Raw genomic sequence first — 17,893 nt, forward strand, 5'->3', positions numbered from 1 at the left:
CTCGCCCGTGCAACTGGTCGCGAACAGCGGCACGATTTTAACGACCGGGCGTTTAAACGTCGATGTCGCGGTCCGCACGGACACCACGCGCACCTGTCCGTCCGCCCCGGGATGCACATCTACAACGCGCGCGAGAGGCCACCGCGTCGGTGGCGTGTTTTCTCCGCGGATGAGGCACAGAGTGCCCACGCGAACGTTCTCCGCCCGCCGTAACCACTTGGGGCGCGCTGCCATGGTTTGGAGGACCTCCGCCGCCCACCGTCGCCAAAAATGATCCCGCATCCGCTGCAGCACCCGCCATCTCGTCAAGTCGGCCTCCGGTATGCAGTCCAGGCGAGCTTCGGGAACGGAGTTCAGCGCCGCTCCAATTAGAAAATGTCCCGGCGTCAATGCCTCAACGTCGTCCGGGTCGTCCGAAAGCGGCGCCAAAGGGCGTGAGTTGAGACACGCCTCCACCTCCGAGAGCAAGGTGGTAAGCTCCTCAAACGTGAGGGAAGTCTCGCCAATCACCCTCCTCAAGTGATGCTTCGTGGAGCGCACCGCAGCTTCCCACAGGCCACCGAAGTGAGGGGCTCCGGGCGGATTGAATCTCCACGCCACTCCGTCATTCGCGAGTCGGTTCGTCCACGGGCTCTCGCGTTCTATCCCCCGCAGAAAGGCGCGCAGCTGAGCGTCCGCTCCGACAAAAGTGGTGCCCCGATCGCTCCACATCGTGGCACACAACCCGCGCCGAGATACGAAACGTCGGTACGCAGCCAGGAACGCGTCGGCGGAATAATCGGAGACGGCCTCCAGGTGTACGGCTCTAGTCGCGAAACATACAAAAATCGCCAGAAACCCGCGGAATGATTTCTGGCCGCGCCCCCGCGAACATCGCATCCAGACGGGACCCGCATAATCAATGCCCGTGTGAAGGAAGGGCCGCGACGGACGCACTCTTTCCCGAGGAAGATCGCCCATGAGAGGCTGCGGGTGTGCCGCCCGCCATCTCGCACACCGCACGCAGCCGTGTATCAGCCGCTTGACCACCGAGCGCCCGCACAGCACCCAGTAGCGCTGTCGCAGCACGGCCAGGGTGAGTTGCACCCCCCCGTGCAACACGCGCCGGTGGCAAGCATCCACCAGGAGTCTCGTCCAGCCGGAGTCCCGTGGCAAGATGACAGGGTGCCGCTGGTCCAGAGGCACCAGCGCGTGCCTCACTCTCCCGCCGACCCTCAGCACGCCCCTCTCGTCCAGGAACGGCGTCAGCCGAAGCAGGTCACTGCGCCGCGGTAACGGAGCGCCAGTCCGGATGTCCTCCACCTCCTCCGCAAACCACAGGCCCTGAACCGCTCGCGTCCACAGGGTCTCAGCCTCCTCGAGTTCACCGGCCGTCAGAGTTCCTGGAACTACAATGCCACCGCTCGCTCTGCGTCGCCAACGCAGACAGCGAGCGGTGAATCGAAGCAAATGGTTTAGCCTCGAAAAGCGAAGGAGAATCTCGCTCTCCTCCACTACTGCCGCCGTCAACGCCGTCCCCGCACGCCGCTCTCTTGCCGCCTCCTCCAGCTCCATCCCCGTCATTGTCGTCTGCTTCTCCTCGCCCGGGGGTGCTCCATCCCGCAACCAAGGGGGGCCCGTCCACCACAACGGATGCTCCACCAGCTCTCGAGGCCTCACTCCGCGAGAAGCGCAATCAGCGGGGTTGTCGACCCCACGAAGATGCCGCCAATGATCGCCAGGAAAATTGCGCTGAATTTCGGCGACTCGATTCGCCACATAAGTGGTCCATTTCGCGGGGTGTCCCCGTATCCACGCCAAGGCCACCGTCGAGTCAGTCCAGAGGTGCACGGCGCTCGTCGGAAGGTCCAGAAGAGCTCTGAAATGCTCCACCACCTCCGCCAGCAAGGCCGCTCCGCATAACTCCAGGCGGGGGAGAGACACCCTGCGCAGCGGCGCCACCCGAGTCTTGGCACCAAGCAGGGTGACTCGGCCGCCCGAATTCTTCTTCTCCTCGTCCACCTGCAGGTAGACCACCGCAGCGTAAGCCCTCTCGGACGCATCCGAAAATCCGTGCAGCCGGATCGAGGGACGCGAGGCCGACGTCCGCAGCCACCGAGGCAGCTCCACCGCCTCCAAGAGCGGCAATTCAGCTCGAAACGCCATCCAAGCGGCGGCATCTCCCGCGTCCAAGGCGTCATCCCACGCCACTCCTCGAAGCCACAGAGTCTGGATCATGAGCTTGGCACTCACAGTCACCGGAGCAAGCCAGCCCAGCGGGTCGTACAGCCGCGCGGATTCCGAGAGAACCCGCCGCTTCGTGGGAGGTCGAGTGTCCGAACTCGGCACTCGAAATCGGAAGGCATCGCGCAGCGGATGCCAGCGCAGTCCCAGCGCCGACAGCGTATCCTCCGGGCTCCATTCCACGGCTCCATCCAGGCGATGCTCCCTCGGGATGGTCTCCAGGAGTTTCCCGTCGCTCGCCGCCCATTTCCTAAGCGGGAAGCCGCCTGCCTCGCAAATCGCGGAGAGCTCACGCAGTTTCTCTCGCGCCGCACCCAAGCTATCCGCCCCGGTCAGGACGTCGTCGACATACGTCTCCCGAAGCAAGGCGTCCGCGCCCTGCGGGAAACGTGCTCCTTCGTCGATGGCCAACTGCCTCATTGTCCGGACGGCCAGGAACGGGGCACAGGCAAGACCGTAAGTAACGGTTCTGAGCCGGAACGTCTGCACCGGCTCACCCGGGCTCCCCCTCCATAGCACGCGCTGCAGATCGTGGTCATCCTCGTGGATCAGCACCTGCCGATACATCTTGGCCACGTCCGTAGTTGCGGCAACTTATGTCGTCTCCATCGCGTCAGGATATCCGCGAGGGCCGGTAGCAAATTTGGCCCACATCGAAGCAACTCATTCAGCGTTACTCCATTGGAAATCCGAGCCGAGCCGTTGAAGACGACTCGGATTTTAGCCGCTGGACCTTCCCCCTTCATCACTCCATGGTGAGGCAAGTAGCATACCCTTCCTCCGCTCTGTCCGGCGGCACTCGGCACGGGCGCCATGTGGCCCAGCGTCAGAAACTCCTTCATAAAGTCCGAGTACAGCTTGTACAGTCGTTCATTCCCGGCGAGGCGACGTTCCACTCCGGCGAGTGTTCGTCGCGCTACGCGCTCGGAATCCTCGAGATTCGGCAACGGCTCACGCACCGGGAGGCGCACCACGTATCGTCCAGAGGCCGTTCGCGAGTGCGTCCGCACGAAATGCGCTTCGCACTCCTTTTCTTCCGCCGACATCGGGGGAGGACCGCGCGCGGGTTCCTCCTGCTGCCAGAATCGGGCGACCAGCGATCCGAGGTCGTCGTCCGTCGTGCACGTAAACACCGAGCCCACGAGACCGCTCGACGAGTCGCGCACCGCCCCCGCCAGAATCCATCCTAGCGTGGTATTCACTGCCACTGGAACGTCCGGCCCTCCTCTCCGTAGGCCCTCACGCACAATGTTCGCGTAGACCTCCGCTCCCAGTAGCACCTCCACCGTCTGACACACATCAAAGTCTGGATCGGCCAGCCTCAGCCCGCGCACGTGAGGCCATTTCTCCGCGATTCGCGCGAGGCCGCCGCCGGATCCTGACACTCGCGGCAAGATCAACGCGGAAATCCGGAACGGTTCCGAGGGCGAGAAGTGCGGGGCAATGCTCACCGAAATCCGACCGCGCGCGGCCCCCGACCTTCGACCGCCCACTCCGTACACGACCGTAGAAGCCGCCGTCCGCGGCAGTCTCAACCGCTGCGCGAGAGACTCAGAAATCAGCGAGATCTCTGACCCCGGGTCGATTAAGGCACGCGTCACAACCGGCGAACCATGAACGTCCATGGCAATGATTCTAGCGGTGGCTAGCAGCACCACGGGTCTCTCCGTACGCTCCTCTTGAAGATGCAAGGCGGTTGCTCCTTCACTCCCTCTCGCCTCCTCCGCCGCAAACACCTCGTGGATCGAGCTATGGTGCCGCCGGTGACACGTCACGCACGTTTTCGTCGACGGACACGCGTCCAGTCGATGCTTCCCGAAACAGTTCGTGCACAAATCATTTTTTCGCGCCAATTCGCGTCGTTCTCGCGGCGTTCTCTTCTGGAATTCTTTGCACGAGAGAACATAATGAGCGCCCTGACACAAAGAACACTGCGAAGGGCGCGGTTTGTCGCACACGAGAAGTGAACGCGCGGCCCGCGCGCCCCCTCCTGTCTTCCCCGCCGCACTGCCGCGCTCCACTCCGCTGACCTGCAACGCGTCAAGGGCCCGCAATCGCCGCTCAAGAAATTCTTTTAGTCTCTCGTAAGAAGACGGCTCCACAGAGTTGCCCTCCGCCGTCTCCCATTCTCGTCGCGATTTGACGTCGAGCGCCTCGACCACGATGTGCAGAAATAAATCGCACTCCGCGATGGGTCGCCCGATGCCCTCCAGTGAGCCCACGGTCTGCAGCATGCCGTGGTACAAACGCCGAAGATCTGCCGCCGACTCGTTCTTCAATTTCGGCAACGCCAAAAAATTTGCGAGGACAGAGCGTAGCAGGAGCCGTTTATTCGCGTAGTTGTCGGAGAGCAATTTCCAGACGCGGCTGTAATTTTCTCCGGTGGTTGCGATGTTTTTTACGAGCTGCTCAGCGTCTCCCTTTAAGCAGCTCCGCAGGTAGTGTAGCTTGTCAACATTTGACAGTGAGGCATCCTGCGCGATGACGGACTCAAACCTGTCCTTGAAATTAGGCCAGTCCTCGAATCGGCCCGCGAACGACGGCAGTTGCAGTTGGGGCAGCTTCCTCTTGCTCTGGGACCCCTGTACCACCGAGGACATTTCGCTCCTTTCGTTATCCCGCCTGATTTCCTCACGCGCCTCCAACAGGGCGGCGCGTTGATCCACGTAGGCCTCCTCGACCAACCCGAAAAAATCGTTGCGAGTATAATCGCATTCGATCATGCTCGGCCAGTGGTCGTTTCTCAGGGCCTCATGAGCGTTCTCAAATTTCGCCCAGTAATTATCGAGGAGCTTCAACTTACTGTCGATAGCCCCCGCGGTAATTTTGCTCGCTCCCATCTTCTTCAGGTTTTCCACGGCTCGCGCAATTCGGCCGTGGAGTTCTTGCTGCCCGCGCAGCAGAGCCTCCAACTCCGGGCTCACTACGACCGCCCGCTTCCCCGGCGTCTGGGTGGCACTTCCGTCTTCCTTCGTCGCCATGGCACTTAAATCGCCCACGGCTAGTATCCGGCTCGAAGGACCAAAATGTTTTTGAGAGCACGGTGCGCGAATTCAATAAATCCGACAAATTACACACACAAAAAAAACACACTTTATTTTACAATATTTACAAGGTTGCAATTTCGCCAGCACGGCTAAACTGCACTTAGACGCTTCGCGGTCTCGCCAAGCACTCGCACGGTGCCGCAACGTTCGATCGCCTTTTCTGAATTTTGAGTTCTCGCAGTTCCGACGCGCTTATTCCACCGACTTTTTCGCGACTGGAGTTCCCGGGCATTCCTTCCCAGAAACCGCTCGCGAATTCGCGGTAATGCCCAAAAAAGGCAAAAACGATCGCTAAGCCCAGGCATTGGCTGAAAAACGATCGCGCGATAGCGATCCAGCGCAACACGCCGCTGGATCACAACACGCCGTGACGCCCGACACACCGCGTCACGCGCTAGGGGCCTGACAGCGCGTCGCGATCAGCTGTTCGAGCCCAAAATAGCGAGCACGCGTCGGCTCGTCACGCTTTTCACGCGAGGCCGCACGCGGCAGCTGAATGTTCGACAAACAGTTTTTTTTTTATTTGTATTAACAAATGTGTTTTATATTGTCTTACATTTCTAAGGTAGTAATTTCTTACCTGTAAAAACAGAAACGACATTTAAAGTCCGTACTAGAATAATAATTTCCTTTGTGTCGTTCTAATCAACGCGTATCGACTCACTGTTATCAACTAACTAAATTTAGATTCATTGTAAGATCATATGGTAAAACAGAATGCAAGAGCGCTAAATGAAAGATACCTTGAAAGGCATATAATGACTTTTACATATTTTTGCGTTTCTCGTCGTTCTCAACATTAAATTAATTAATATACCGCGTAATACCGCGCGTTCTTACTGTAATAAAAATGCTACCGTTTTTTTACTACCCGGAGGTAGGTAGCTTGGCGCGTTTTTTTTAACGTGGTGTTCCTAATAGGCCTAATGCACTTGGCGTAACGTTCAACGCAACAATTGTTCGAAGTGCCGCCCTTGTGCTTGTAGGCATAGTTCGGCTCTCCGAACAATTTGGTGCGTCGCACGGTGCGCCTGGTCGGGTGTGATTGTACGGAAGGCCGCTATAATTTCATTGCGCACCTCCTCCATGATACTCTCACGAACGTGCTCAACTTGAGCTTTGACGTATCCCCAGACAAAAAAGTTCAAGACATTTAAGTCTGGGGAACGTGCCGACCAATGAATCGGCTCCCCTCGGCCCATCCATCTATTTGGAAATGTGTGATTTAAAATATTTCGCGTACATCGAGCAAAATGGGGAGAAGCACCGTCATGTTGGAAGATTAGAGTTCGCCGTACTTCTAGAGGAAGATCCGGGCCTCGTGCCGAAATTTCGCGCGGTCCTCGCTTTCTTCCGTGTAAGCAAGCGACCAAAGCGGACAACGTACTTGTGAGCAACCGGATAATAACTAGAGCAATAAGGACCGAGAGTAAGCGTGAACGAGATTTACAAACGGCCACGAGAGAATGAGAGGGAGAGAGTGAGGACGACCGGAGGGTGTAATGTAAAACAATTTAATAAATCTTACATAAGTGGTTAGCAGAAATCAGTGTCACGGTTTATACTTTGAATCTCGATCCTGGCAAGCACAATCCGGGCCGCACAAAAGTCTAAGCGTTAGATGATTTATTTTTAAGGTGAGCGGCTATGTATTTACAATGCGCGTATTTACAAGAGCGTCCTCGCGGTCGCTGACAGTCGTCTCGTGTTCGATGCACAAGGTCGGAGCGCGAGTTTCTGCAGATTGCGAGGCCCGCGTTCAGCTGTACCGTTATGCAATTTGGAGAGTGCGTTTCGTAAGGGACGTTTGCGGTGGAAGACGGTCCCGTTGTAGAAAGCTACGGTGGATCGTACGGCGTTGACCCGTGAGTGCTCAGAACGCTTGGCGGAAGCAAAGTACGCTTTACCTCAACTCACAGTTTTTGCTAAGAAAGCAGACTAGCGGTCGAGGGCCTCCTAGAGATTGAGGCGCCGATTGCTGTAGAATTCTAGAGAGAGGCGGAGCACTTTTCACCCAGGTGCGACCGGTGGGACCCTTAAACTCTGAATCACCGAGAAGTAAACAAACCGCGGCTAAGAACATTTTAACAGAGACCGAAAACACTCGCCCCGAACTAAAGCAACTCTAAGAGGTATTGGATTGCCGAGTGGGTAACCAGTGACGACTCGACAAATCGGAGACTGGTGTTGGCATCCCCGAGTCTCGCCTTTTTATACACAAAAGAGCGTGGCCCGGGGTACTAAGGAAAAACGGGTATCGGCGCTGCAGCGATTGGCGTGGCCCTGTTTGGCGATAAAGCTCACGGTATCCTTAAAACGCTTGTTTTTCATCGTCGGTGCTCGGTTAAATCCGCCGCGGAAACTTAGCCGATCCGTGTACGCGGTCTATGTTCGATCTTAAAAGAGATTGGGGCGCATCGCGCCCCATTTCCCTCCAGACCGACCATCGCCCGGCATGTTGTCGGTTGTTAGACGTAACGGTAACAAAGTACCCGTGTTAATCACTGCGTACTTTATTACAAAGCGTAAACTGAGAGTTTATTGTAACAACAATTCTTAGTATGTAAAACAATTAATGTATAAAAAATAGCCAAGAAGGCTAATAAAATTCTCTCTCTCTCCTTCTCCCTCCCCCCTCCCTCTTTCTCCTTTTCTCTCCCTCTTTCTCTCTCCCCCCTTCCCCCGCTTTCTATCCCCCGCTCTCTACCCCCCTCTCTCTCTCTCTCTCTCTCTCTCTCTCTCTCTCTCTCTCTCTCTCTCTCTCTCTCTCTCTCTCTCTCTCTCTCTCTCTCTCTCTCTCTCTCTCTCTCTCTCTCTCTCTCTCTCTCTCTCTCTCTCTCTCTCTCTCTCTCTCTCTCTCTCTCTCTCTCTCTCTCTCTCTCTCTCTCTCTCTCTCTCTCTCTCTCTCTCTCTCTCTCTCTCTCTCTCTCTCTCTCTCTCTCTCTCTCTCTCTCTCTCTCTCTCTCTCTCTCTCTCTCTCTCTCTCTCTCTCTCTCTCTCTCTCTCTCTCTCTCTCTCTCTCTCTCTCTCTCTCTCTCTCTCTCTCTCTCTCTCTCTCTCTCTCTCTCTCTCTCTCTCTCTCTCTCTCTCTCTCTCTCTCTCTCTCTCTCTCTCTCTCTCTCTCTCTCTCTCTCTCTCTCTCTCTCTCTCTCTCTCTCTCTCTCTCTCTCTCTCTCTCTCTCTCTCTCTCTCTCTCTCTCTCTCTCTCTCTCTCTCTCTCTCTCTCTCTCTCTCTCTCTCTCTCTCTCTCTCTCTCTCTCTCTCTCTCTCTCTCTCTCTCTCTCTCTCTCTCTCTCTCTCTCTCTCTCTCTCTCTCTCTCTCTCTCTCTCTCTCTCTCTCTCTCTCTCTCTCTCTCTCTCTCTCTCTCTCTCTCTCTCTCTCTCTCTCTCTCTCTCTCTCTCTCTCTCTCTCTCTCTCTCTCTCTCTCTCTCTCTCTCTCTCTCTCTCTCTCTCTCTCTCTCTCTCTCTCTCTCTCTCTCTCTCTCTCTCTCTCTCTCTCTCTCTCTCTCTCTCTCTCTCTCTCTCTCTCTCTCTCTCTCTCTCTCTCTCTCTCTCTCTCTCTCTCTCTCTCTCTCTCTCTCTCTCTCTCTCTCTCTCTCTCTCTCTCTCTCTCTCTCTCTCTCTCTCTCTCTCTCTCTGTCTCTGTCTCTGTCTCTGTCTCTCTCGCACTCGCAATCGTTAATTTACAGTGATCTCGCTACCCGTCCGGTCTGGGCGCTGGCTAACACGGAAAAAAGCGAAGACCGCGAACAATTTCGGCAGAACGTTCGGTTTACCCCCACCCACAGGAGGTCTTGCAAATTTTTTGCGCACAATGTCGTCGCAAGTTTTCATTAGGCGCAGCTGCTCTCGCCGGACTCTACTGGCGCGGATTTTGGATGCCGATCGCAAATCGTCTTCTAAGCCCGCTTTAATGTCACCGGATTCTGATAACGAAGCCTGCTTGAACGGGGCAGTCTTCCCAGCTATTCTAGTTTCCAGTGATCTTGGATAGATTGCTTTTCATCTCGGGAACTCTCCTCTTCATTGTCCTCTAGACAGTCCGCCGGCGTCTTCTCTTATTTCCTTGTTTGCCTAGTGTTACACTTTCGAATCTTTCGCCTCGATGAGAAGTCTCCGCAGGAATCAATTACATATGATAATAACAAAAAGAATCCGCGATAATCAAACATATCAGTAACCGCAAGAAGAACCTCCGGAGATTTCTTTTTCGCACCTCTTTATAACGGCGGTCTGCCGGGCGCCGCCGCGCCTTGTGACGGTTAAAAGTGTGCATACAAAGTTGACAAATAAAGGTTTAAGTTTGCGACGGCACATGACGTACAGTAGATATCGCAGTTTAATGTGACGAAATGCAGCTAAAGGTGTGGAGTGTTAGCATTAAAATGGTATTTAACCGTACTAAATGTGATCATTTTTCGCAGAGTTACACAAAGTTAAAAGAAAAAATTGTTTCTGTCTTCAATTTTGCGTTACTTAGTAAAACATAATTACATAGAGCTCGCTAAAATCGTATTTTAAAGCTAAAATTTTGAACTTTTATTTTTATTTTGTCACATTGAATTGTGATGTCTCAATTATGTCATGCATTATCGCGAACTTGGATCTTCTGTTATCAATTTTACATTTTTTTACTTTATTATTTGTTATTTTAAAGAAAATGTTCGAGCATAATTCCTATTAAATTGTTCTTAAGGGGGGTTTCTAGTTTAGATCACGAGTTTTAACCCTATTTTTATGATTTTTTTTTTCCGAAAGTATTGAAGCAATCGATATGAAATTTAAAACGTATATTAATTCAAATCTTATCTATACTGTAGAATTTTTATATACACAAATCCTAATACACATTTTCTTAATTAATTAAAATATATATGTAAGAAAAAAAAACGGCGCTTCATGGTTGCCACGATTCTGGCCTTTCTGTTTATCTGAAACAAAAAAACAAAAAAAGATTATTAATTAGTATGCCTGTGGTTATGGTCCGTACCAGAATTATTGAAAAATATTCATACAAAAAAAATTGACAGCATTTTAAAAATTAAGTTTCGATTTTTACGATTTTTTTTTCAATTTAAAGGGTTGTAAAAAATATTATTTTAATAGATATTAACTTGATCGTGGTAGGGACAATAGCCGCGAATGTGCTGAATATGTATAAAAAATTTCAGATCGATCGATTAAGTGGTTTTCGAGAAATCATGGCAACCAGTACGGAAAACATGGTTTCGAGAAAAACGCGTTTAAAGTTTTACGGACTAAATTCATAGAGAAAAATGTTACTTACCATCAATCAGCTATTCCCGGACCGTACAAATATCCTTCCTCCTGCTCGTAAAAGCTGTTTAACGTTAATTTTTCCTCTCTGCGATGAATTCTTTTGTCAAATTCCGCCAGTCGTTGCTCCGCGCGAGTTATGCGATGTCGGTTTCTAAGCGTTGCATACGTTTCAGCATGGTGTCCAACTTTTATGCCCATCACATTTAATATTTTTAAAATTGGCATAAAGCCCTCATTAAAAATAGTAACAGCCAAAAAAGTCGAAATTTCAATAATTTTTGGCCCAGAATAAAGATGTTTAGGAGCGAAAGTCCAAATTAAAAAATTTAAAGACTCGTTATTTTGCGTTTCTGCTCCTAAACAGCGTTCCAGCAACTCGTCAGATGATAGTTCTTCGTAAATGGGCTTAATTATTTCTAAAACATTATCTCCAAGAGGCGGATTGTCATGGTGAAAATTTTCAAGTGTTGATGCGGCTTCGGTTTTACGCCATTTACACCAACTGTCTGTACCGGTAGGGCAGTTCTGATGCTGAGACTTTTCATCGGTAGAACTCTTATGATAGTATGTTGCCCATATTTCCTTTTTCATTTCTTCTATAGAGTTTGGGTGTCTACGTATAGCTAAGCCATAATAAGTTGATAGTTCGCTTATTATTTTGTCTGTCAGTTTTCCGACACCTTTGCCGCCAAGACCCTTGTGATTTTTTTTTGCATTACGAAGTCTCGTGCCCATTCTCTTTTGTACGTGACCGACGCATTCTTTCTTTGTTATAGTAACTTCATTTTCATACGGATTCATATTTAAGATTCCTCTGAAGATTTTGCTATCTCCGTCTCCTATATAATTCGTGTACATTACTCCATACTTCTGTTTCGATATTGCAAACATTTCTGTGATAGCGTCCACCTCCATTTTACCTGCACTGCCAATATGATTTATGGAGCACGATTCTTTGTGAGTTGCATACCAATCTTCGTAATCTTCAATATTTTCATTTTTTTTATTGTTCCATAAATTGCAAGCTTGGCAAAAACTAGATTTATTAACGGCATCGATTACTTTGTTTGAGTATTTGCCAATTAGAGTCGATACACCAAATAAGGATGAAAAGCCTCTTTTTTTCCACGTACCGTCTCCAGAAACTGTTAAATGAGTTGCAATATTTCCTGCATTTTCATTTTTCTCCTTCTCTTCTTCAACTGCTTGTTGTAAGATGCAGTTGTATATTGCAGATGATGCCACGTAGATATTTTCCAGGCACGCATAATAAGTATTTGTTGCCATTCCTTGGCAAATATCCATTAACCCGCAAAATAAATTCAAACCTTCTAATCCAACATCCAAAAGTCGAAAAACTAATACAATTCGGCGGTTTATTTCAAATGCCTTGTCAATTAACGGCGATGAATCGATATACGTTTCCTTGCAACTGCAACTCACGCAAATCTTGAATCCCAATCCACGATGTGATGTCGGAGAGAACTCAATTTTTTTCTTGCAATCTTTACAAATTACAAGAGAGGTTATTGTTGCAAAAACTGAGAAAAAATTTATAATACTATAACCACATTCCTTTGAAACAGGGAAATCGATATTTCTTGAAGTGCTCAGTTTTTCCGCTGATGTACTAGCAAACGTCGAATCCTGCTCAGATGTATGCTGATTGCCTCGAAAGTTTCGTTTTTTTTGACGACTTGCACGAGCCGCTTGATTTCTCGAGCCTTTTCGATCCATTTTTAACGATATTTTTAACTTGTATCTGCTCGCTTCAACGGTCAAAATCGAACTGAGAAAGCAAACGCTCTCTTCGTTTTAGATGTTTTGCTCGATAATACACACATAAAGAACCTTGTTCTACCAGTTGCTTACCTAAGTATAACGTTACCTGACTCAACCGAAATATAATACAACAATAGGCGGCTGCCTCACGCATTACAAGGGTCACGGAGATATGTGCTCCGGGCGCTCCGTTTTGCGCCGCGCCGCAAGGCCAGACGAGGGAATGTTCCGGCGTGCATAGAAGGACCCCCGAACTTCGGACCGATAAATCCTTTTGCGTATATATTTTCTAAACTATATACTTGCAAAATATGCAAAAAAATCGATTTTTTGATCCGCTAAACTAGAAATCCCCTTAAAGTAGATATTCGAAGCTTTATTTTTAACGCATAGATTTATTTTAATCTTTAGTATGTACTGTAACGTGGCGGTTTTTGCTGCTTTGTCGCAGATTCCCACGGCAGATTACAAGGCGCAGTGATGCTAGGCGGACCGCTATTAGTAAAGAGCGCGGGGTAGAAAAATCTCTGGAGGGTCTATTTCGTGTTTTATTTTTTGTACTTATTGCGTTTTTTTTTTTATTTTTATAATATCAAATCATGCAAAGGCTCCTCACCGGAGCAGAGGACCCTGGAGCATTGAACCAGGATGATGAAAGCGAAGAGTGCTCGGGATGAGAAGCCACTTTTCCGAGAGTACCGAAGACGGCGGACGCCAGAAAATCGCTCCGCATGAGCAAACCCCGTCATAAAGACTCGACAGTCTCGAAACGGGCTTCAGAAAAGATTTAAGATCGGCGTACAAAATCCGCACCGATTGGCTTGTTATCGGACAGGCCCCACGAGTGCAGCTGCACCCGAGGAAAACTAGTGGCGACATCACACGCGGAAAATTCTCAAAACCTCATATGGGGTAAGTCGGGTTTCCTGCCAAAATTATTCGTGATTCTCGCTCTCTGCTGTGTTAGCAAGCGTCGACAACCGGACGTGCGAAGCAAGCGAGACCTAGATTGAGAGAGATAGCGAGAAAGAGAGCGAGGCAATATGGCCTGCGAGAAGTCGGCGGACAAATTTGGTGAGGTTGGTCACTCGTCTTTACAAAACATTTATTGTGAGCCTTCCGCTTTTCGGGGAAGTGACTGCGAGTTCGATCGCGCTGGGTTTTCTTGTCGCGCGGTCATCCGGGACGTTCAAGGCTAACGGTGTTATCACCATCGAGTCTTGCGATTTAATTTTTTGATGTGGCTCTCGAGATGCGTTCAAGCACAATCGACAGACCCGTTTCATATTCTAACAAGATTTCGCGTTGTAATAAATCAAATCTCGAAAGATTGCGTTTGTGGACGCACACGGAAAGCTCTCAGCAGCGCCGGGGTTGTCGATAATTAGTTATTGCGGCCTCGAAACGACGAGCTATATTTTTTGTGTGGACGGCTTGCGTGTCAAAGAAAGCCTTGCCAAAGTAAAAAATCTTTAATTTGTTTGTGTATTTAGTATTCCACTCCCGAAAGTAGCAGCGGTAGCGTATTACATATTGATTTTTTTTTGTTTACGAGACGCACTGATAATTAATTATTTTATTTCAATAAACGACATTTTCTTTGTAACGATGCACCCCGACGGTGCATCATTCCCGGCATACGACCCGCCGATGCCACCGAACCGACCAGCCGTCCAGTGAAGAGTATAGGGCGCGGGGTGCCCTAACATATTTCAAGTCAAACACAACGACGGAACACCGAGTCGTTCCGCGACTAAGTCCAACGCGCGGACTTAATCGAGCAGCTCCGAACGAGCCCGAGCGAGCCGACGGCACCGCGGCTCCTCGTTCCGGACCGCGCCGCAACGGGAACCTAGCGCCGCGAGCGAGAAATATCGTCCTACCGCGAACCCCCGGCACCTACTTTTTTTTTGTATATAAAAAGGCGGTGTCGGGGCTGCCTGACACTGTTCCAGCTCCGTCCGCTTCCGAGCGAACACCGAGTCCGACTCCGAGCAAAGTCTTTACGGGGTAGAACGAGCTGTGCCTCGACCAGGAACTCCTGGTGCTCACTCCAGACTACAACCGATATTTGCGTGCTCTCCGGCTCGTGGAGTAAAGAACATTCGGCCTCCTCCGAGTACTCTCGGTTCCAGGATAAGCCGCAATATATCCGTAGCATTCTATCTTCCTTTCGCGCCGTCGAGATCACCGGGGTAGAGATATCTCTGCCTCGACCGAGACATCTCGGTTAATCGACGCTATGCAGGCGCTATCATTCTTGCGCCTTACCATAATCACGCGATCGCGCCGTTTTAATACTTCGCGCACGTCAGACAATCGTTCCGCGCTTTAAATCCGCCGGCGTCGCTTTAAATTCTGTCAACGCGAAGCGTTTATACACACTGCGCGCTGTCTTGTTCATTCCGCGCCAACCGACGACGCTCTCTCTCAGCGGTGTGATTGGGCCAACCGCCCGCCGTTGTAAATATTGTACATAAACGCGTATCCGTTCAAGCGTCACCGTGCTTTAAACTCCTTATTTACTCATTCTATTGTTATCACTTTTCATTTTCTGTATATTTTGCGTTATTTTATAATAAATCTAATTTAAGTTCATATTCAGTCTCGAGTGCATTTGGTGACCCTGTCAACCGAATCCTGAGATCCCGACGAGCGCTCCGGGTCGAACTCGCTAGAATGACATTCGGATTCCGTGGCAAACAGGTCGTTTCATCTTTGTTATTTCGTTAACGATTCGTGAGATTTATTTTGTGTATCATTGACTTTCTCTTTGAGGGCAAACTCTTACCACCAAACTCCGTCTCTCTTCGTTCAGATGAGCTTGCCCGTGCGCGTGGCGACTGCGAGATTTTAGTTCCTTTCCTTGATTTTGGATAATTTTTCGATCTAAGCGGGACTGCAAAGCCCGTGTCTGGCGTCATAGTCGGATTCTCGCGTGTATGGTTTTGCCGCGCGTCGGGACAAGCCAGAGGACTCTCAACCCTTCCCTTAACGCTATCCCTTGGGTACACGGCCAAATGTGAATCGCGGATTCGTGCTCGCCTTTTTGATTACGCCAGTTTCCGCGGGGAGATTAAACGTGACAGTACTAAGTTGTAATCATTTAAAGATTGGTAAAATTCATCCAACTTTATATGTACTTTTTTTTGGGACTGAGTATACAGGGTATTTCTGATCAGTGGACTTTACCGTAAATGATAAATAGAAATAATCGAAACAAGACAAAAAGTCCTTTGCTTTTTTGAAAAATTCTAAATAGTTTTCCAGAAAAAAATTAAAATATATAAAGTGTATAGGCGTAAAGAGCGACAAGAAAGCTGCGCGTGAGTGAACGCGACAGGCGACGGCGCCATTTCTAGTCATTCGCCAGTTGAGCTTCCGAAAATAAGTAGAAAAGTCCTACACGATTTTGTAAGTTAGGCATTAATAACCGAAAAAATAACGTTTAAAGATTTGACGCTCCTAGTGCGAACAAAAACGCGCCGTTCAATGCTACCGAGACGTTAGTGGACCTAGAGGTGTAGCTTATCTTACTCTATTTACAAAAACTTGAGTAATCTATGAATCTCTGTAAATAGAGTGGGGTGGGCCACACCACCACTTATTCCCTCTTCTCCCTCCCTCCCATCCGTGTCTTCTACCTTCACTCGACCCACCGAAGGAGAGATCAGCCAATCGTTAAGCCACGAAGAAGCTGGGGCAGAGTCAATGCTATTAGGCGTGGATCGCTTCTAAGAGCGCGCTGTTATTCGCTCGGTTATAAAAATTCGTATCAATGTTAAGCTCGCAAATTTGACAAATTAATACTAAACTTTTAAAATTATATTTTTAATGTCTACCTACATCTAAGAGATTTTTTGCTCTTCGCGGGACACCGCCAGAACACTTGAAAAATACAAATAGTTTCTCGGTTTATTTACCACAATTAAATGGTCATCCATCGAGGAGCAATTGATGAGAGGAATAATTAATAACAACAAATGTTTAATTGGCTGTTGTTGTATTTTACGGCTTCGGCATTATGTGATCAAAATCATATGATATAAAGATATGTTTATCTTTGGAATTGATCAGTCTTAGCCATGAAAACCCTATTAAAAAAAAAAGAAAAAAATGTTAATATGCTTTTCCGTATAAATAAATTTCATCAATAAAAAAAGAGTTACTGTATATTCCAGAGCTTTTACAAGATAGATCTTAATTTCTCTTCCAAAGATTTGTGCACTGTTTTCTCTGCGACTACCCCTCCATACAAATACAAAATGAGGAAGTATTTCTTGCTGTTTGTTTCTGTACTGCAATAATAATTTAGATTAGATTTAACATGTTCAACTTTGATTTGTTGTATATATTTTAATACCTGAAATGTAAACAATCGTTTTTGATTCGAAGATAGTAATTGGATACGTCATTCAGCTGAATGTTAATGACCACATTGAGATCCTCTTTGATACCATTTGATTACTGGGTTTGTGCAGTCAGAGACGAGGTGTGGGCAGAGCATGATTAGATGTAACTTTTACTACTAAAAATAGCAAAAATGCATTTTTCCTGCAAAAACATGATAAAACGTTGCGATTTTTGGCAAGAAAAATTGACAACTCCAAAACTCACGTCTCTTTCCACTGGTTATTAAAATGCCACTAATCGATGAATTATTCGGCACACTGTTCTTTAAAACTGTTTCGGTATAATAACTTCTTAAAACAACTCGGTATTTTTTACTTTATTATGTTTAAATTATTTTATTATATCTTTTTTTAGCTTGAAAAAGTTTAAAAATTAGATTGTATTTTGGTTAGGTTAAGTTTTGTTAAATTAGAATATAATTCGCAAATCTACGTTTTCAGCTTCGAATAAATCAACGTATCAAGCAATATTATTTTAATATTGAATTAAACATCCTAATCATTTACCTCAACTAGAAACGTAGCCTCCGTCACATTGGGAGCAGTGGAACAATGAAAGAATGCGGCCATGCGGCAGAGCAGGTGGAGTCGCGGACATGTTGGTCGACTTAAGGCCATTCTACATAAATTGCATAGCCGTTAACTTAAGCAGTAACGTAAGAATAGACCGATAAAAAAGTGTATTATATATAAGAAACACTTTCTTATTGGCCTATTCTTAGGGTGATGGCAGAGAAGGTGACATGAGCGCTTACGTCTATCGTAGACGTAGACGTGAACTAAAGGAGAGAAAAGACGTAGTACGTATATAAATTATATAAATTATACAGGGTGTCCCATACCTCATGACCCACCCGGGAGACATGGGTAGTTCTAATTATTTTGAACAAGAAAGTCCCATATTATTTTTTAACTTGGGCGTTTATTTGCGAGAAATCAACGTTTGAAAATTTAATATATCTGACCGAGAGCGAGATGATGCGACGACGCGCGAGCGAGCGGTGCGGCGATACGCGAGACGTGGTTAAAGACATCATGCGAGCAGGACGATGCGACGACGCGCGAGTGACATGATGCGAAGACGTGCGAGCGAATTTAACTACAATCGCATCATGTCACTCGCGCGTCGTCGCATCGTCCTGCTCGCA

General features: G+C 48.6%; 2 protein-coding genes across 2 annotated transcripts; both read right to left on the reverse strand.

The window, feature by feature from the left end:
- Nucleotides 1-2,771: 2,771 nt before the first annotated feature.
- On the reverse strand, nt 2,772-5,204 carry LOC139112813 (uncharacterized). Its single transcript, XM_070673843.1, has one exon. The coding sequence runs from the start codon at nt 5,202-5,204 to the stop codon at nt 2,772-2,774; it is 2,433 nt and encodes an 810-aa protein (XP_070529944.1).
- Nucleotides 5,205-9,495: 4,291 nt separating this feature from the next.
- LOC139111880 (uncharacterized) lies at nt 9,496-12,629 on the reverse strand. The gene has a single exon (XM_070672467.1). The coding sequence runs from the start codon at nt 12,286-12,288 to the stop codon at nt 10,561-10,563; it is 1,728 nt and encodes a 575-aa protein (XP_070528568.1). The 5' UTR covers nt 12,289-12,629; the 3' UTR covers nt 9,496-10,560.
- Nucleotides 12,630-17,893: the final 5,264 nt, after the last annotated feature.

Source organism: Cardiocondyla obscurior, linkage group LG02, assembly GCF_019399895.1.
Source record: "Cardiocondyla obscurior isolate alpha-2009 linkage group LG02, Cobs3.1, whole genome shotgun sequence".
NCBI classification, from domain to species: domain Eukaryota; kingdom Metazoa; phylum Arthropoda; class Insecta; order Hymenoptera; family Formicidae; genus Cardiocondyla; species Cardiocondyla obscurior.